This window comes from Oryctolagus cuniculus, chromosome 6 (assembly GCF_051225735.1).
Source record: "Oryctolagus cuniculus isolate XC-2025 breed Fujian yellow rabbit chromosome 6, ASM5122573v1, whole genome shotgun sequence".
Taxonomy (NCBI): domain Eukaryota; kingdom Metazoa; phylum Chordata; class Mammalia; order Lagomorpha; family Leporidae; genus Oryctolagus; species Oryctolagus cuniculus.
Genome location: NC_142872.1, coordinates 79,545,356 through 79,565,710, shown reverse-complemented (window position 1 = coordinate 79,565,710; position 20,355 = coordinate 79,545,356). Strand labels below are relative to the sequence as shown.

Sequence of the window (20,355 nt, the reverse complement as noted above, 5' to 3'; positions counted from 1 at the left end):
GCGGTGGTGGCAGCCATTTGGGGGGTGAACCAATGGAAGGAAGATCTTTCTGTCTCTCTCAAAAAACAAACAAACAAATAAATAAAAACAATAAGGGGACATCCAGAGGGAAAAGATCATAAGTCTTATGGTCCAAAATGGTTACAATCTAGGGCCGGCTGTGGTGTAGCAGGTGAAGGTGCTGCCTGTAGTGCTAGCATCCAGATGAGCACTGATTCAAGTCCCAGCTGCTCTACTTCTGGTCCAATTCCCTGCTAATGAGCCTGGGAAAACAGCAAAAGACGGCCCAAGTCCTTGAGCCCCTGCACCCACGTGGGATACCCAGATGAAGCTCTTGGCTCTTGGCTTCGGCATGGTCCAGCCCTGGCAGTTACAAACATTTGGAAAGTGAATCAATGGATGGAAGACCTCTCTTTATGCCTCTGCCTCACCCTCTATGTAACTCTTTGAATAAATAAATCTTTAAAAAAAAAAAAATGGGGGCAAGTGCTGTGGCGCTGCGGGTAAAGCTGCCACCTGCAGTGCTTGCATCCCTATGGGCGCCAGTTTGAGCCCTGGCTGCTCCACTTCTAATCCAGCTTTCTGCTATGGCCTGGGAAAGCAGTAAAAATGGCCCAAGTACTTGGGCCCCTGCGCCCATGTGGGAGACCTGGAAGAGGCTCCTGGCTTTGGATTAGCACAGTTCTACCCATTGTAGCCAACTGGGGAGTGAACCAGTGGATGGAAGACTTTTCTCTCTGCCTCTCCTCTCTCTGTGTAACTCTGACTTTCAAATAAATAAATAAATAAATCTTTTAAAAAAATGGTTACAATCTTCCTTCAATAGACCACCAAGGGGTTTGCAACTTTGAGACAGATCACACAAACCCAGTTCCTCCATGCAGTCCCTGCTTCCTGCAGTTTTATTTTAATTTTAGGTGAAAATGAAAAAACAGACGATTGTTCTGAAAACTGACATCAACATCTCAAGAATTATATATTAGGAAAATGCAATGAGAAATCTTTATGGTTTGGTCTCTTCTGGAATTCATGAACTATAGTATTTGAGGAGATTCTCATCTGTAGGTTTCAGGATTTTCTTATCTGCCATATTTACCACCCATCCTGGGGCAAGACCAAAGAAAATCTGCCTTGGATCCTTTCGAGTACTGAGCATTTTGAAGAGTTCATCTTTAGTAATATCAGGTAAAATATAGCCGTACTTCCTGGCGAGTTCAAGTCTTGCTTCAGGAAATTTGGCAGGATCTGCCAGATAACCACGGTTTTTGGCATCAGTGTAGTAAGGCACCAGTGCTTCAGGTGGAAGCATTCGCTTTGGGATGGGCTGTCCACGCAGAAAGAATGGAACAGGTTTGCACAGAATTTCTAAAAAAAAAACAAACAAAAACAGACACGTAAATATTGGCTCTATACTTAATGACTATTATAAATTTTCTAATGTTCATTTATTTAATTTCATATTATTGAAAGGCAGAGCATCAGAGAGATCTCCCATCCAATGGTTCACAACCCAGATGCCCACAATAGCCAGAGTTGGGCCAGGCCAAAGCCAGAAGCCCAGGACTCCATCTTGGTCTCCCACATGGGTGGCAGGGTCCAAGCACTTCCAATGCTGCCTTCCCAAACACATTAGCAAGGAGCTGGATCAAAAGCAGAGTTCTGATTATGGCCTGAAAGAGCAGCAGACTTGGGCCCCTGCACCCAAGTGGCAGACCCAGAAGAAACTCCTGGCTCCTGGTTTCTGATTGGCCCAGCTCTGGCCATTGCAGCCATTTGGGGAGTGAACCAGCAGATGGAAGACCTTTCTGTCTCTCCCTCTCTCTCTCTGTAACTCTACCTGTCAAAAAATTAAAAAAAAAAAAAAAAGAAAAAGAGCAGCCTGGACTCACACCAGTGGTCAAAAATGGAATGCTGGTGTCAAAAGCAGGAGTTTAACCTGCTACACCAGGACTCCAGTCCCCATGAAGACGTTTTAAATCTTCACTTGGATCTTACCATTACATATTAGGAAGAATCATTATGATTTCTGAAAAAATAGTGTTACAAAAATGAAATCTCTTAACTAAAGAGCAGGTGAAGATATCTTAGTGATACCAACCAACAGAGGAATGCTGCCCAATCCTGGTTTTTCAGGTATTTTAAAAATACCTGAAACATGTTCTGAAGGTGAAGTAGTGAGAAAAGGCCTATGCACAAAATACCACCAATGCCACGAGGCTGCTAATTAGTTTAGAACACAAATAGATAACTATAAATATGATGATGCTCTACTTGTGCTTTAAATAATACAATCTTACCCACAGCTGGAAGCATTAAACAAAGTCAAAAGACTACTAAAGAAACTTACTGAGAACCTATAACAATATGTACATTCACAAGGCTGTTATGAATTCTACCTGATTTAATCTACATAATCCATTCACACATGCACAGTACCCAGTATTAAATAAAGTAAATATTAATGCTCATCACCAAAATATAAGCTCTGTGTTGGAAAGGCCTCCTGACTCTAACCACTGTCTCTCTAACCCCTTGGACAGTGTCTGGAAAACAAACCTCTGACTGAATAATTGATAAATGCAAGAAGCTGACAGTTATTCTAATATCTCTCATTTTTGAGCAGTATTCCCAACACAGGACAAATGAGAAAATGCCACCCAAAGAAATGAGAACTGGAGCTGCCTGCTAGGATCAAGCCTAGAATGAACTTTGTGGCTTAACTAAAGTGCTTCATAAAGTACAGCTTTGTGTGTTTTATTCCACAGCCACCAAATAAATGGCACAGGCTCCCCACTCCAAATTTGGTTAGGTCCAAAACACACTGGATATTATAGACACTCATTCCAGTAAGTTGGGGGAAATGTGCTTCTGGCTATCGAATCCCACATACATGCAGAATAAATAAAGCAATGACTTGCAATGAAGAAAGTATTCTCATTAAAATAGGTAGCAAACCTCAAAAACAAAATACTTATTCTAAACATTTAAAAATGTGACTGAATAAACTTGCTTCCGCAGGGTTCACACAAGAGAAATAATTCTTATTCTGAAAATAGCCCTCACAGATAGAAAAATCTGCACTAAACATTTATTCTGGGTTGGGTATCTGGTATAGTGGTTAAAACAGCTCAGGATACCTGATCCTGTATCAGAGGGTCTGACCCTTGTATTGAGTCCAGACTCCACTCCCAATTCCTGCTCTGATACAGAGCCTGGTTGCAGCATGCAGGAGACCCAGATTGAGCTCCTGGCTCCAGGCTTCATCATCCTGGCCCAGTCGCAGCAGTTGCAGGGACTTGGGAATTGAACCAGCAGACAGTAGATCTCTGTCTGTCTCTGTCTCCCTTCCAAATAAATAAATGCATTTTAAAAATTTCTTCCATAACTTAGAAAAATAAAGTACAAGCAAGTAAATTATTCTGATATGAAATTACAACTCAGTGGTCAGCCTATGATAAGGCTTGTTTTACTGCTTTTAAAAGAACAGCTCTCAGGATGACAGAGCTGCCCAGGGGACCAAGCCCAACTGTCTTAGGGTGATGAATCCACCCAGGACTCCAGTTCATGACCTCGGGTGGCATCTGGCTGCTGCACAACCACCACCACCAAACTCTGTAATGACAATGACCTGAAAAATACTCTATGCCACAAGGCCTTCAAAAAGACTAGTGACTGTTTTACAGAAAAACATTCATTTTCGTTTCTGAAGCAACTCACTGAAAATGATCAGTGATGGACCAAAGAAAGAAAAACTCCTTGGTGGTGAATATTTCTACAAAGCTCTCAACTATGAGGAAAATGGAATGGTATATATTTGTTTCAAACTCCTGACATTCAGAAAATATGAATATATTGCTTTTTCCCTTTTTATATATTGACATTAAAAACATTTTCAATTGCGCAATATGATCAAGAAATGTTTAATTTCTATTTGAGTGTAAAAGCACCCAAGACCTTGTAAAAGCATTTAGCCAGGGGCTGGCATTGTACTGTAGTAGGTTAGCATCCACCTGCAGCAACGGCATCCCATATGGGTGCTGGTTCAAGTCCTGGCTGCTCCACTTCTCATCTACCTCCCTGCTGTTCCTCATCTGATCTAGCTCCCTGCTGATGGCCTGGTAAAGCAGAAGATGGTCCAAGTGCCTGCCCTCCTACACTCATGTGGGAGACCTGGAAGAAGTTCTTGGCTCATGGCTTCTGACTGGCCCAGCTCTAGCCGTTGCAGCCATCTGGGGAGTGAACCAGCGAATGGAAAACCTCCCTCACTGTCTCTTCCTGTCTCTGTAACTCTGCGTATCAAGTAAAGATATAAATCTTTTAAAAAAGCATTTAGCCAACAAGTGACATCTGATTTTCACCTCTGTAGCTTACAAAAGTCCAGTTCATTCATTCAACAAATTTTAAATGAGTCTCTACTACACATCAGGAACTGTGCACCATGCTAGAAATAGAGCAGTGAAAAAAGGCCCCCATCATCATAAGACGGGAAAGACAACAAACAGGAGTCAGAGAAATAATATCATACTTTTCTCCGCTTCTGACAACTGCCACAGACAAACAACACACAGGGCAAAGGGACAGGGCATGACTGTGTGTGTGTGTGTGTGTGTGTGTGTGCAGACCTGTGTGTCTATGTGTGTTCTTCTGTTTAGCAGAGGCAGGGATGATCTCCCTAATAAGCAAAGAGAAGAATGGGGCTCAGAGTCATGAAGATTCCAGGTGAACAAGTCTCCAGGTAGAGGGAATAGCAGGATCAGAGGCCTGAAGGTGGAAGGAGAAAGGCTAGGACAGGCAGCCAATGATAGAACTGACAGGCAACCAACGACAGAACTGAACAAGCAGAGGGAGCATTAGGAGGGGTAGGAGGTGGTGCAGATTACAACCAGCGTCATAGAATGGCATGAACACCACTGGAGGCTCTGTGCGGAGGAGTGACAGTCCATGCCTTCGAAGAAGCCCTGTGCTGTGTGACTTCACTGTAGGCAGGGGTGGCAGCAGAGTCCAGCTAGAAGGGAGCACGGACATCAAAGCCAGAGGATGGGGAAGGGCAGCAGCTGGAGAGGCAGGACGATCATGGACAGGCTGGACAGAACTCACAGGATGTGCAGGGTATAAAAGAAAGAGTCCAGAGGACTCCACATTTTGGTATAAGATCAGAAAAATGGCATTGTTGGGGCCAGCACTGTGGCGTAGTAGGTAAAGCCACTGCAGAAAGATGTCATTGTTGGGGCTGGCACTGTGGCGTAGCATGTAAAGCCGCTGCCTACAGTGCCAGCATCCCATATGGGCATTGGTTTGAGTTCCAGCAGCTCCATTTCCTATCCAACTCTCAGCTATCACCTAGGAAAGCAGCACAAGATGGCCCAGGTCCTTGGGCCCCTGCTCCCGTGTGTGAAGACCCAGAGAAAGCTCCTGGCTCCTGGCTTCAGATCGGCACAGCTCTGGCCATTTCAGCCAATTGGGGAGTGAATCAGAGGATGGAAGACCTCTCTCTCTCTCTGCCCCTCCTTATCTCTCTGTGAAACTCTTTGAGATAAATAAATTTAAAAAAAAAATGGCATTGTTACTCAGTGTGCAAGCACACATGGAAGTGAAAGACAAAAAAGATACGTCAGAAACACTAGGCTTGAGATCCCTATGAGGTATTGAGGGGGAGGTGCTGGGGAGAATCTGGAGCGCAGAGGAGTGGACCAGAGGCTCTCTGCCCCTTGGCCCATCAGTCAGCAACAAGCTTTACTCATTACATCATAATAGCTCATGTGATACACGCAGCCCAAACAACAACTACCAAGGTTTACTCTTCACCAACTAATTCAAAAGCAGCAGGTGCTGGCGCCGCAGCTCACTAGCCTAATCCTCTGCCTTGTGGCGCTGGCACACTGGGTTCTAGTCCCAGTCGGGGCGCTGGATTCTGTCCCAGTTGCCCCTCTTCCAGGCCAGCTCTCTGCTGTGGCCAGGGAGTGCAGTGGAGGATGGCCCAAGTACTTGGGCCCTGCACCCCATGGGAGACCAGGATGAGTACCTGGCTCCTGCCATTGGATCAGCGCGGTGCACCGGCCGCGGTGCGCCGGCCGCGGCAGCCATTGGAGGCTGAACCAATGGCAAAGGAGGACCATTGTCTCTCTCTCTCACTGTCAACTCTGCCTGTCAAAAAAAAAAAAAAAAAGCAGCAGGCAATATGAGACAAAGAGGGAAAGAAGATAACGACCACACAGAAAGCTTACCCAGACTTCTCGGGTCATAGAAGGCTGTAGTGACAACACCGCCGTTCTTCTCGATTGCAGCAATGGCTAGTTCTGAAGCCATCTGTACTTCAATATTAACTTTTGCCTTGAAGGTGTCAGCACCCTACATGGCGTCCAAACAGAGTCTGTTAGTAAATACAGTAGCCAAAAGTAAACAAATGACAGACTTCCTTTCTAAACTGTGTTTTCCCTCCAAAGTACCTATGATATAACAGTTAATTTCTATTTTAAATATCTCTGCTTTAGGGGCCAGCATTGTGATGCAATGGGTTAAACTGCTGCCTGTGATGTCAGGATCCCATATGTGTGCCCATTCAAGTCCCAGGTGTTCCTTTCCAAACTAGCTGGTTGCTAACACACCTAGGAAAGCTGCAGAAGATGGCCCAAGCATTTGGGCCCCTGCCACCCACATGGGAGACCAGGACAGAGTTCAAGGCTCCAGGCTTCAACCTGGACCAGTCTCAGCTGTTGCAGTCATTTGGGAATAGAAGATTTTTCTGTCTCTCCCTCTTTCTCTGCAACTCTTTTTGACTTTCAAATAAGTAAATCTTTAAAAATAAGTAAGTGTCTCTGCTTTCAGGTGTGATGTATTATACTGCTTTACATTTTATTTAGGATACTGTGTTTCACCAATTTCAATCACTGGCAATACAAAGGACTACATTTCCATCCATTTTATGTACTCAGAAGACACCCATTCCTGGTACTTCATTAAAAAAGGATTACTGATTGTCATCACAGCCCATGACAGGATCACTACCATACCAGCTTCACAGATGAGGTTGCTGAAGCACAGGTTTAAGCAATATGCCTGAGATCACAAGGCTAGAATTCTACTCCAGCACTCTAGTCACAGTGTTTGTGAGCACACTGTGCTGCATGATGTAGGTGAGAACGATTTTTCCTTCTCCCTTTGTCAGTAAGGAAAGAACCTAACAGAAAGGTAATGAGGGAGAGAAGTGAGCTGGAACAGGAAGAACAGAGTATCTGACACTGCGCTCCACAGGGGTCTGCCCCTTCCAGGGAAAAAGGCAGAAGACAACAGATACTAGCTTTGCATTCCCCACTTTTATTAAAGCCTTTAAGCAAGGCGGGGGGGGGGGGGGGGGGTGTGAACATTTCCCTAGAATGTTCAACATTAGAATATATAATAGTGAACTTTTCAAAGTTCTGTTTTTAGTCATATTTAGTTAGGATGTTATATTTTCTCATACTTTCAAAATAAATTCTAATAAAAATAAAATGAAGACAACTAATTCACTCTCGATGCAATATAAATCATTTACTGCAGCTGAAATAAATCGGCTCCCAGGCTGGCTCCTTTTGTAAGTTAATAACTTTTCATGTATTTCAAAAACACACCATCAATTCTAAAATACACTTTCTCACATATTTTACATTTTGACATGGTTTGCATTTTTTTCAAGTTTTATTTATTATTTGAAAGGGAGAGTGATGAGAAAGTGAGAGAGAGAGAGTGAGAAAGAGTGAGAGAGAGAAAGAGAGAGAGAGAGATCATTTACCTACTGCTTCACTTCCCAGATGCCCACAACAGCCAAGGTTGGGCCTAGCCAAAGCCAAGGAGCTAGGAGTTCAATCCAGGTCTCCTATGTAAGCGGCAGGAACCAACATACTTGAGCATCATCTGCCTCCCCGGTGCATTAGCAGGAAGCTAAATCACAAGCAGATGCAGGCTCAATCCCAGGCACTCCAATGGGGGATGTAGCTAACCCAAGCAGCAGCTTAGCATGCTATTACCACAACACATTTTTATAACCAATGTATTTTTAATTCACTAGGAAAGGGCCTTGCCATGCTACATGTTCTACTTCGTAGACAAGTTCTACTTCATAGACTGCTCAACCATCTCCCTTTTCTTAGACACTGGTGTAGGTTCCAATATCTTCAGTATTATAAATGGCATTTTTAGGACTATCTTTATTTCAGGCTTCTTTTCATTTTTCTTTTCCTTGGGAACATATATTCCCAAATTGGTTGATTCTTTACTAAAGGACCAAAACAGTGTTACTATGCACTATTTCCTGAAAATCTGACATCCAGAAAAGGTAAACCAATTTACACATTTGCAAAGATGTAGAACTCACTCTTCAATCACTGCCTTCAGGCAGAATTTTCAGGATTGTTTTTGCTGGTTTAATAGACACAATCCTCCAGGACTGTGGGATATGCAGTTAAGCATAAGGTCATGGATTTTCCCATATGTTAAGGTACATGTGTATTTCTTTATATAGCTAGGGTAGACAAATAAGGCTTAATCATGTATTTGGTATTCTTTTTTCAAATTACTTCATTTAGAAAGCTTTTATCAGTAGATTGGCTTTTTCAAAGCAATCTACAAACTTCTTCCAAAAAACATATGCTTCCCTCTAGTGGACACAAAGTTATCTACACAGCTATACAGAAGAAACAGTACAAAAACTTAACTATGAACTCCAGGCTAATTCTTTTTTTTTTTTTTTTTTTTTTTTTTTTTTTTTTGACAGGCAGAGTGGACAGTGAGAGAGAGAGAGACAGAGAGAAAGGTCTTCCTTTGCCATTTGTTCACCCTCCAATGGCCACCGCGGCCGGCGCGCTGTGGCCGGCGCACCGCGCTGATCTGATGGCAGGAGCCAGGTGCTTCTCCTGGTCTCCCATGGGGTGCAGGGCCCAAGCACTTGGGCCATCCTCCACTGCACTTCCCTGGCCACAGCAGAGAGCTGGCCTGAAAGAGGGGCAACCGGGACAGAATCCGGCGCCCCGACCGGGACTAGAACCCGGTGTGCCGGCGCCGCAAGGCGGAGGATTAGCCTAGTGAGCCGCGGCGCCGGCCCAGGCTAATTCTTAAAACAAATAGAAAATGTCTTTACTGCAATTGGAGTGGGATTTCATCCATTCCTTTTCTCCATAAACAAAGGTTGAGTGACTATCATGAGAAAATATTTCCACTACTGAAAATGAATCAATGAATCAAAGTAGTGCCCTCAAGAGAGCTTGTACCATATAAAGGAAACAATGAAAAATAAAAGTACAACTTGGTAATAAGGGTCAGATGCTCATTTATACTCAAAGAAAAATGCTCTAAGCAGGATAAAAAAAAGTACTCTTTTACAGAAAGCTGTCAAAAAAAAACTATTCTCATATGTAGACATTTGAGAAGAGAACCAAAGGAAGTGAGAGAGCAAGCTGTTTGGACACTCTGAAGAGCAGGGCAGAGCCACTGACTTTTCAAAACCACAGACTGGGCTAATAACAACTACGAGATGGTTATTTATGAACACAACTCAAATGGGGTGAAAATAAAAAAGCAAAGTGTTAATTATATGGCACTGAGGAAATACCTTTGTATGCAGCACTGAAAGACCTACACCAGTCTTACCTCCTCTACCAGCTGGACACCATAATCCCTTTTGAGGGGCTGGATGGTCACACCTCTCCCATTGACAAGCTGGGTTAAGTCAATAGGTTGCGTAGGGTCAACTCGTCCCAAATCTATAAGATACTGCAGTCTATTGAGACTCAGAGGCTGATACTGGCGTCTGAAGCTATAGAATGAGAATGTAACAGTTCAAAAACTCAAATTAAGATTCCTGTAACTTCTCTAAATCAACTCAAAACTTTGTCCTGTGTTTTCTTCCATTATGTTTGATGGTTTAGCAAAATAACATCCTCCTGTTAACAATGTATGTATTTAATTTTCACTTTTACTTCATTTTACATAATTATTTGAGTTAGGGTAATAAAACCAGTACTTCTTTTGTTCCACTAAAAAGAACTTGTCTAACCATGCACTTCACTCATTTACACAAAAGACAAATTTCTATTTAAATAATGAATTAGTTGAGCTCAAAGTAATAACAGTAGTTATCATTTATTGGATGACTACAATGGCTTAGACTGTGTATTTGTAAATATTTCCAATCCTATACATAGCCATAGGAGAGCAGACATTATCATGATCATTTGCAGGTCCAAGTACAATGTCCTCTACTAATCCAGACCAATTTTCAATACCAAAAACAGTTCAGACAAAACAATACCAAGAGCTTGCTTCAAAATGAATTTAAAATTTCTACCAAACTATTTTCTGGTTTTTTTGTTCATTTTTTTAAACCAAACTATTTCTTTAGGTAACTCTCAATGGAAATTAGAGGGGGTCTACACTTTAAAAAGTAAAGCAAACTTACCTGTGTCCTTCATTAAACCCGTATTTTGGGATTCGGATGTAAAATGGAGTCTGGCCTCCCTCAAAGCCTAGTCGGGGCCGGGTTCCTCTCTGTCTTTCTCCTTTATGGCCTCTGCCACATTTTCTACCTCTTCTCCGACCTCTTGGCCGTCTCTCCTACAAGCAAACAAGAGAAATTTATACCTATAGATGCATTTGAGAAAACTGTATATACTTCTCCTCTTCACTGTGTATTTTCTTGTGATGCCACCTGTTCATTCCACTAAACACTGAAAGCTAACACTCTAAGGCAAACATCCAAACACCCCATCAGTATCTTTGAAGACGTAGCTAATTCCTGAATCCAAGGCAAGTTCCAAGGATAGGATGGGGACAAGGAATCTATAATAAGCCAGGACTGGAAAAAAAAAATCCTAGATCCTCAACAAATGTAAATGATAGTCAAGAAAATCTTCATTTTGAAATTCTAAACATGTAATTGTTACAAACATTATTTGGAAACAAACAAAAAGATTTTCCGTATAATGTTACTCCTGTGGCTTCACAAAAGCAACGAATTAATTCTGTTGATGATGCTATGTCAACTAACAGCTTTTCCAGTTATATTCAGTGAGTTACAAAACAAACAGCTCGCACAACAATCAACTCTTTCCACGCAAATTCACTGGAAAATCATTTCATTTTGAATCCAATTTTGAACGACACAATCATTTTAGTTTATGCGAGTTTGCCCCTCTTACCTAATGAACATTTTCATGCTTTAAAATAGAAATCTCATTAAGATCTGGGAGCTCCTTGGTCTTTCCTCTGCAGTTTTAAGGAGGACACAGGGGCTCGGCAACCCTAAATTCACTCCCAACACCCTCCAAAAGTGAAAGGCCACGGACATCTCTCGGGTCCCCAGGGCTTCCCCGCCCGCCACCAGCCATTTACCGGTTTCCTGGAGCCGGGATTAGGTTTTAAGTTGGCCAGGCTCACACGCGGTAAAGCCCGCAGGAGGTCCAGGGCCCTGGCCCCTCCGCCCCGTACGGACCCCGCCATGACCTGCCGGGCCAAGAACTTCCAAGGGCGTCTGTAGCCGCCTAGACGCCACGGGGACCCCGCGCACTGCTTTACGGCCGCGGCCCCGCCTCTGTCGCGCTGCAGCCGCATGCGCCGCGAGGCCGGTACCCGGCAATGGCTGGCGAGTTTGTAAGCTGGGCGCTGTTACCTTACCCTTTAGACGTGTTTATTTGCTCATTTTTTAATCTTCGTGGATGTGAACCTGCGTATTTTGGGCTATCATGTTTTGTCCTCGGACTCCCGTTCGACGTGCTTTGTCGTTGTCTGGCCTTGCATATAGGCAGGTGTAGTATAAGGCACATGTCTTCTCTGAGCTCAGAGTGGACCCTGCAGTTTTAAAGCGCGAGCGGTACGTAAATTATCAGTTTTTGCACTTGGGTAATTATATACCGTCATATTTGAAGATAGTATCCAAAATCCAGCCACTAAAACGCCTGGCGGTTGAGATGCCCGCCTCCTATATCTGAGGCCTGGGTTTGATTCCCGCCGATGCAGGCCCTGGGAGGCAGCGGTGATGGGTGAAGTGATTGGGCCCCTGCCACACACGTAGGAGACCTGACCGAGTTCCCTGCTCCACCCTGGCCCGGTTCTGCACTTGCACATTTAGGGAGGGAACCAGGTAGGTGCTGTCTCTCCGCTTCCCAATTAAAAAAAAAAAAAAAGCCTTCTACTACCTACTACCATCCCTTGAATCAGATTGAAACTGTGTATTCTTATCCACGTGCGTCTGTATTGTGAATCACTATATGCCTGCCTACATCACAGTTACTGATGCAATTTTATATATTTGAGAGACAGACAAGCTGGAAAGTTCACATTTGCTGGTTCTTTTTCCAAATACCAGAAACTGTGTTAGGGATAGGAGGAGTTGGAGAAAAAAGCTGGCAAGGATCTCAGTCTGAGTCTCCCATATAGGTGGCAGGAAACTGTCACCCCTGCCTCCCAGAGTTTGCATTAGCAGGAAGCTGCTCTCAGGTGCTGGGGGTAAATATGGAATGCAGGCACTCCAATATATGCTGTGGGGCCTATGAACCACTAGGCCAAACACCGATCCGGAACTCACTTAATGATAGGGGCCATACTGAGCGCTTAGCATGTGCCAGAAACAGTGTTAAGTTACCCACATTCAATTTACTTAAGTAACCAACCTCTCTAGAGGTAGATGTTATCACATTTCACAGAGAAGGTAAGGCTTAGCAAGGTCAGATGGCTTGACCAAGATCTCATAGCAAGTGCAGAGCCAGGATTCAAATTTACCTTGCCTTCTATTTTAAAAATAGTAGTTTGGGTGCCAGTGTTGTGGTATAGGAGATAAAGCCACTGCCTGCTGTGTCAGCATCCCATATAGGTGCCAGTTCATGTCCTGGCTGCTCCACCTCTCTCTCTTTTTTAAAAAATTTATTTATTTGAGAGGTAGAGTTGCAGACAGAGAGGGAGAGACAACAAGAGAGGTCTTTAATCTGCTGGTTCACTCCCCAAATGGCCAGTGCTGAGCTGATCTGAAGCCAGGAGCCAGGAGCTTCTTCAGGGACCCAGGCTTCAGCCTGGCCCAGCCTTGGCCATTGCAGCCATCTGGGTAGTAAACCAGTGGGTGGAAGATCTCTGTTTCTACCCCGCGCCCCTGTATAACTTTCAAAAAATATTTTAGGCCGGCGCCGTGGCTCACTAGGCTAATCCTCCGCCTAACGGCGCCGGCACACTGGGTTCTAGTCCCGGTTGGGGCTCCGGATTCTGTCCCGGTTGCCCGTCTTCCAGGCCAGCTCTCTGCTGTGGCCAGGGAGTGCAGTGGAGGATGGCCCAGGTGCTTGGGCCCTGCACCCCATGGGAGACCAGGAAAAGCACCTGGCTCCTGGCTCCTGCCATCGGATCAGCGCGGTGCGCTGGCTGCAGCGCGCCGGCTGCGGCGGCCATTGGAGGGTGAACCAGCGGCAAAGGAAGACCTTTCTCTCTGTCTCTCTCACTGTCCACTCTGCCTGTCAAAAAAAAAATTTTTTTTTAAATACGGGAATAAAGATAGAAATATATTTTTATAATATAAAATATCTACATCACAAAATACTTAACATTATTATTCTAAAAAATACCAACTTCTTTAATTTTGTTATAAGTGAGTTTAATAAAGGAAAAGCTGTGTTCCTTTTTTTTTCTTTAATATTCTGTTGATATTTCACCATCCTGTTAGGGATTGTTCCTGCTTACTCTAAACAAGTAATCATGAATAGTGATATTGAGAGTATTTTGGAGGACAGTTGTTTCCATGTTTAAATCTTTTTTTAAAAGTTAAAATAGCAGTAATAACTACTTAAGGAAAAAAATCCATTCATTCCTTTAAGTAATATTTATAAACAAGAGATACTCTACTTGTTAGAACACACATGGGTGAAATCAAATAGGGCCAAGTTCGCAGGTTGTTTGAAATATATTAGGAGGGGCCAGCACCATAGTGCAGTAGGTTAATCCTCTGCCTGCGGCGCTGGCATCCCATTTGGTGCGCCTGTTCTAGTCCCAGCTGTTCCTCTTCCAATCCAGCTCTCTGCTATGGCCTGGGAAAGCAGTGGAAAATGGTCCAAGTGCTTGGGCCCCTGCACCCAAGTGGGAGACCAGGAAGAAGCACCTGGCTCCTGGCTTCGGATCGGCGCAGCTCCGTCTGTTGCAGCCATTTGGGGAGTGAACCAGCGGATGGAAGACCTTTCTTTCTGTCTCTCCCTCTCACTGTCTGTAACTCTACCTCTGAAATAAATAAATCTTTAAAAAAAAGAAAGAAATATATAGTAGGGTAGAATTCCCGATAGTATATTTTTAAAACTATTTATTTATTTCTTCATTCATTTGTTTAAGTCAGAGTTAAAGAAAAAGATCTCCCATCTGCTGGTTCACTCCCCAAAATGGCTGCAATTGCCAGGGCTGGCCCAGGCTGAAACCTGGAGCCAGGAGCTTCATCTGGGTCTCCCAGGTGGGTAAGGGAACCCAAGTACTTGGACCATCTTCCACTTCTTTCCCAGGCACATTAACAGGGAGCTGGATAGGAAGTAGAACATCTGGGACTCAGGCACCCATATGAGATGCCGGCATCACAGGCAGCAGCTTAACCCGCTACACCACAGTGAACCCCCTTAACACAGTAATTTAAAAAAAAAAAAAAAAAAAAAAAGTAGGCCTCCTGTAACCTAATTAACAAAAAAGCAAGGAAAAACAAGATATATGAGCTCCGTAAATGTAAGGCTCAGAAAAGCAGAAGAGAGGGGCAAAGAAAATAGAAGCTAGTTCCTGCCTTTCATGATTTTTACTTAAATATTTTTTTTTCATTAGAGAGTTTAAAATTTGGAAAGAAAATTGCAAAGTATAATTACAAACCTTATCCTGATCTACAGAAAAAAAAAAAGATACAAAAGATACACTATTTTCTACCTTAAAAAAAATCATTGTTGGGGCTGGCACTGTGGGTCAGTGGGTTAACGCCCTGGCCTGAAGAGCTGGCATCCCACACGGGTGCCAGTTCACAGCCCGGCAGCTGTGCTTCTCATCCAGCTCTCTGCTGTGGCCTGGGAAGGGCAGTGGAGGATGATGACCCACTCTGACTTAAATAAATGAATGAATGAATAAATAAATAGTTTTAAAAATATACTGCACCTGCATGGGAGACCCTGAGGGGGCTCCTGGCTTCTGGCTTCGGGTCAGCGCAGCTCTGGCCCTTGCAGCCAACTGGGGAGTGAACCATTGGATGGAAGACTCTCTTTCTACCTCTCCTCTCTCTGTGTAACTCTGACTTGCAAATAAATAAATACATTAAAAAAAAAAATTGTTGGGAGGCTGATGTTGTGATTCAGCAGGTTAAGCCACTGCTTTTGATGCCAGAATCTTATATCAGAGTGCTTGTTGGAATCTGGGCTACTCTGCATCTGATCCAGCTTCCTGCTAATGCTCCTAGGAAAGCAACAGATGATGGTATAAGTATTTAGGCCTCTGACACCCATGTGGGAGACCTGGATGGACTTCCTGGGTCCTGACTGCAGCCTAGTGCAGCCCTGGCCTTGGGAACCAGTGGGTAGAAGATCTCTTTGTCTCTGTTGCACTGCCTTTCAAATAAATAAATAATAAGTAGATATAAATAAATCTTTTTAAAACATCGCTTCTATTAGTGAATTTCTGATTGAATATTAATATCAGTAATTATTTTATGGTAAAAGCTTTTACTTGGGGCCAGTGCTGTGGTGTAGCAGGTAAAGCTGCTACCTGCAGTGCTGGCATCCCATATGGGCACCGGTTTGAATCCCAGCTGTTCCACTTCTGATCCAGCTGCTATGTCCTGGGAAAGCAGAAGATGGCCCAAGTCCTTGGGCCCCTGAACCCGTGTGCACATGTGTGGGAGAGCCGGAAGAAGCTCCTGGCTTCAGATCAGCCCAGCTCATTGTTGCGGCCAGGTGGGGAGTGAACCAGTGGATGGAAGACCTCTCTTTCTCTTTTTCTGCCTCTCGTCCTCTCTCTGTGTAACTCTGACTTTCAAATAAATAAATAAATCTTTTTTAAAAAAGGTTTTACTGAGTAAATGAGATACAGGAAATGTAAAGTAATATGATATAATTTTTTGAGGTATACAATATCTTCATGGTATGAATTATGTAATGCTATTGGTGGACACTGCTAATAGTAATGGAAATAATAAATGTTTGCAGTTAATAGTAGGCTGCATGTTTGTTTATCCCAAATCCAACAGGTTGATTAAGCTTATAAATCTGTCAAAATAATTTAATAATAAAGTAAGGTTGTGTGATGACTAAGTTCACAATACTTGATAGATGTAAGAGGACCTTGTTATATGAAAACATTTATTTCAGCAACAACTGAAAGTCCATCCTGATTCCAGACCCAGTTAATAGTGACTACTGGAGGCCAGCATCCCATATTGGTGCCGGTTCAAGTCTTGGCAGCTCCACTTCCATCCAGCTCTTGGCTGTGGCCTGGGAAAGCAGTAGAAGATGGCCCAAATCCTTGGGCCCCTGACCCATGTGGCAGACCCAGAAGAAGCTCCTGGCTCCTGGCTTCAGATTGGCCCAGCTCCAGTCTTGCGGCCAACTAGGGAGTGAACCAGCGAATGGAGGACCTCTCACTCTCTATCTCTCTCTGCCTCTTCCTTCTCTCTCTGTGTAACTCTGACTTCCACATAAATAAATCTTTTAAAGAAAAAAAGTGACTACTGAATCATTGCATTAAAAGAATAAAATGAGCCTCTGAAGATAATATAACTTGAAGTCTCTTGGGAAAACCTTGCACATTCCCAAAGACTCCTCCTCATTGTGTTTCAGTGCATGATAGTCCAATAGTCTGTTAACATAGGGTAATTCCGTTGAGGTCATTACTTTAGAAAATATTGTTATAGCCAGCATGGTGGTGCAGGTTCAAGACCTGGGTGCTCCACTTCCAATCCAGCTCCATGTTCATATGCCTAAGAAATCAGCAAAAAATAGCCCAAGAACTTGGGCACTTACAACCATGTGGGAGACCCAGATCATTTTCCTGGCTCCTGGCTCCTGGCTTTGGCCTGACCCAGCTCTGGCAGTGCGGTCTTTTGGGAAGTAAACACTGGATGGAAAATCTGTTTCTCTTTGTCTCTCTGTAACTCTTTCAAATAAATAAATAAATAAATATTAGGGGGCTGGCACTGTGGTGCAGCAGGTTAATACCCTGACCTGAAGCACCAGTATCCCATATGGGCACCGATTCAATACCCAGCATTTCCAATCCAGCTCTCTGCTATGGCCTGGGAAAGCAGTGGAAGATAGAGGTCCTTGGGCCCATGCACCTGCGTGGGAGACCTGGAGGAAGCTCCTGGCTCCTGGCTCCTGGCTTTGGATCGGCCAACTGGGGAGTGAACCATTGGATCAAAGACTCTCTCTCTCTCCACCTCTCTCTGCCTCTCCTCTCTCTGTGTAACTCTGACTTTCAAATAAATAAATAAATCTTTAAAAATTTCAGGGTGAACAGGGAATGAGAGTGGCAAATGAAAATAAAGGAATAAATATACCACTTGAGCCATAATATGCTACAAAATAGCCAGTCTTACCCAGCCATTCCACTCCTGGGAATTTATCCAAATGAAATGAAATTAGTATCTGAAAGAGTTATTTGAGGGCCGGTACTGTGGCATAGTAGACAAGCATCCACCTGCAGGGCCAGGATCCCATATAGGTGCCAGTTTGAGTCCCAGCTGCCCCTCTTCCAATCCAGCTCTCTGCTTATGACCTGGGAAAGCAGAAGATGGCCCAAGTGCTTAGGCCCCTGCACCCAAGTGGGAGACCCAGAAGAAGCTCCTGGCTCCTGGCTTCAGATCAGCCTACCTCCTGCTATTGCAGCCATTTGGGAAGTGAACCAGCAGATGGGAGACCTTTCTGTCTCTCCCTCTCTCTGTCTTAATTCTACCTCTCAAATAAAGTCATTAAAAAAAAAAGTTATTTTGGCCAGTGCCGTGGCTCAATAGGCTAATCCTCCGCCTGCAGCGCCGGCACCCCGGGTTCTAGTCCTAGTCGGGGTGCCGGATTCTGTCCCGGTTGCTCCTTTTCCAGGCCAGCTCTCTCCTGTGGCCTGGGAGTGCAGTGGAGGATGGCCCAAGTCCTTGGGCTCTGCACCCGCATGGGAGACACCTGGCTCCTGGCTTCGGATCAGCACAGTGCGCTGGCCGCAGCACGCCGGCTGCAGCGGCCATTGGAGGGTGAAACAACGGTAAAGGACGACCTTTCTCCCTGTCTCTCTCTCTCACTGTCCACTCTGCCTAGCAAAAAAAATTAAATAAAAAAAAAAGAAGTTATTTTACCCCCGTATTTATCACAGCTCACTTTGTGATAACTAAGATATGAAATCAACCCAGATGTCCATCAACTGATGACTGGATGAAAAAATGTGGTATCTACACACTATGGATTACTAATTAGCCATAAAAAATGAAGTCCTGTCTTATGCAACAAAATGGATGCAACTGGAAACCATTATGCTTAGTGAAATAAGCCAGTCTCAAAAAGACAAATATCATATGTTTTCTCTTATATGGGGCAGTTAATATAGAATACCAAAGAATGTATAGGAATGAAATGTCATTTGGGGATATGATTGTTTTTAGCCCTTATTTATACTTCTGTATAACTGTGGTCTTCCTACTTCTTACTTCTTGAAAATCATGATTAATGACAAATTAAACCTGTGAATATAGAGTAGATTAAAATTGTGGCTTTGCAAAAACTGATGAAAAGAGGGAAGGGAGGAATGGGGATTTGGGGACAGCAGGAGAGTGAGGGAAGCATGGTTGTCTTCTTGAAACTGTATCTTATGGAATGCATAAAATCTGTTCTCATTATATTAATAAAATTTTTTTAAAAAAATAGCCAAAAAATGACCAGTCTTGATTAACTTAATCCTGCATTTGATATTTAAAACAACATATACACACACTTCCCATTTGATCTTCCTCAGTGAGATAACACATTAAATCATATCTTAATAGCTTGGCACAGATAAGGGGGAGGATAAAGGAATTTCAGTTATTAGACTATTACTAAATTTTACTATGAGTCAAGAACAAATCACTTCTAAAATGGGACCAGGACTAGGCTGATTTTGTGATAATCAGAGGGGCAGAAAACAACTAGGTAAGTGACATTCCTTAGTGAAGGTAAGAGGAAGCCAAGGGCTGGAGAGTCGTCAATTCCTTTGATAACTGGGGGAAACTAATAGTAAGAGAAAGCTGTTATGAGGTCATGGAAAGGGACTGGGAACAATACCTGGTAGGTTTTATCAACTTTAAGGTCTGCACTCACACCTAAATAGGCATTTGTTTTAATTTTTGTAGTATGCTTATATGTTATGGAAAAAAAAAACTGCTGAAGGGCTTATGAGAAGCACACCAATCTCATTTCAAGTTTCACTCCTTATAAGCAATCACTATTAACTCTTTTTGTTTACACTAGTGATTGCCTCTTTTATAAATTAATAAAATGTCTCTATCACTCGTTTTATTAATTTTTAGATTTATTTTATTTATTTGAAAGAGTTACAGAGAGAGACAGGTCTTCCATTCCACTGGTTCACTCCCCAAATGACCGCAATGGCCAGAGCTGAGCTGATCCAAAGCCAAGAGCCAGGAGCTTCTTCCAGGTCTCCCATGTGGGTGCAGGGGCCCAAGGAGTTGGGCCATCTTCCACTGCTTTCCCAGACCATAGCAGAGAGCTGAATTGGAAGTGGAGCAGCCAGGACTTGAACCAGTGCCCATATGGGACACCAGCACTGCAGGCTGGGACTTTAACCCACTGTGCCACAGCAGGTCCCGTTTTATTAATTTTTTTTAAAAAAATTTTATTTTTAATGGTTTCAGACATTTAATGTATTTATTTGTTGTTTGATTAAATATCTTTCAAAAAATGATTTGTTTATTTGAAGGAAGAGTTAGAGAGAGAGAGACCTTGCATCTGCTGGTTCACTCCCCAGAGGGCTGCAACTGCCCAAAGCCAGGAGCCAAGAGCTTCTTCCTGGTCGTCAATGTGGGTACAGGGGCCCATGCACTTAGGCCATTCTCAGCTGCTTTCCTAGGCACATTGGCAGGGAGCTAGAACAGAAATGTAGCAGTCTCTAACTGGCTTTACCCACTACGCCATAATGCTGGCTCCTGATTAATTTTCTTTTGAAAGGCAGAGTAATAGGGAGAGATAGGAAGATCTTCCATTCCCAGGTTCACTTCCCAAATGACTGTAACTGCCAAGTCTGGGCCAGGCCAAAGCCAGGAGCCAGGAGCGCCATCTCGGTCTCCCATATGGGGAACCCAATGTACTTGAGCCATTATCTGCTGCCTCCCAAGGTGTGCATTAGTAGGAAGCTGGATTG

At 43.6% G+C, this 20,355-nt stretch overlaps 1 protein-coding gene and 1 long non-coding RNA gene across 3 annotated transcripts; one reads left to right on the top strand and one right to left on the bottom strand.

Annotated features, from left to right (window-relative positions):
• Positions 1–874: 874 nt before the first annotated feature.
• Positions 875–11,498, bottom strand: MRPL15 (mitochondrial ribosomal protein L15). The gene is made up of 5 exons (XM_051832529.3): positions 11,362–11,498; positions 10,430–10,584; positions 9,622–9,787; positions 6,225–6,348; positions 875–1,365 (listed from the first exon to the last, which is right to left on the bottom strand). The coding sequence occupies exons 1-5, from the start codon at positions 11,467–11,469 to the stop codon at positions 1,028–1,030; spliced, it is 891 nt and encodes a 296-aa protein (XP_051688489.3). The 5' UTR covers positions 11,470–11,498; the 3' UTR covers positions 875–1,027.
• A 50-nt stretch (positions 11,499–11,548) lies between these two features.
• Positions 11,549–16,678, top strand: LOC127487315 (uncharacterized). 2 transcript variants are annotated; one of them, XR_016235655.1, is made up of 3 exons: positions 11,549–11,839; positions 15,787–15,911; positions 16,355–16,677. It is a non-coding gene; the product is annotated as an uncharacterized LOC127487315 (long non-coding RNA). The 2 variants fall into 2 exon arrangements; XR_016235654.1 differs by having other exon boundaries at positions 11,566–11,839; positions 16,326–16,678.
• The last annotated feature ends 3,677 nt before the right edge of the window (positions 16,679–20,355 follow it).

What these genes read in the sequence shown, in the direction of transcription:
- MRPL15 (XM_051832529.3), bottom strand. Translation starts at nt 11,469, where the DNA reads ATGGCGGGGTCCGTACGGGGCGGAGGGGCCAGGGCCCTGGACCTCCTG. An exon ending in GGGTTTAATGAAGGACACAG is followed by an intron (nt 9,788 to 10,429) that starts GTAAGTTTGCTT and finishes CTCATTCTATAG; the next exon opens with CTTCAGACGCCAGTATCAGC. An exon ending in GTGTCCAGCTGGTAGAGGAG is followed by an intron (nt 6,349 to 9,621) that starts GTAAGACTGGTG and finishes GACGCCATGTAG; the next exon opens with GGTGCTGACACCTTCAAGGC.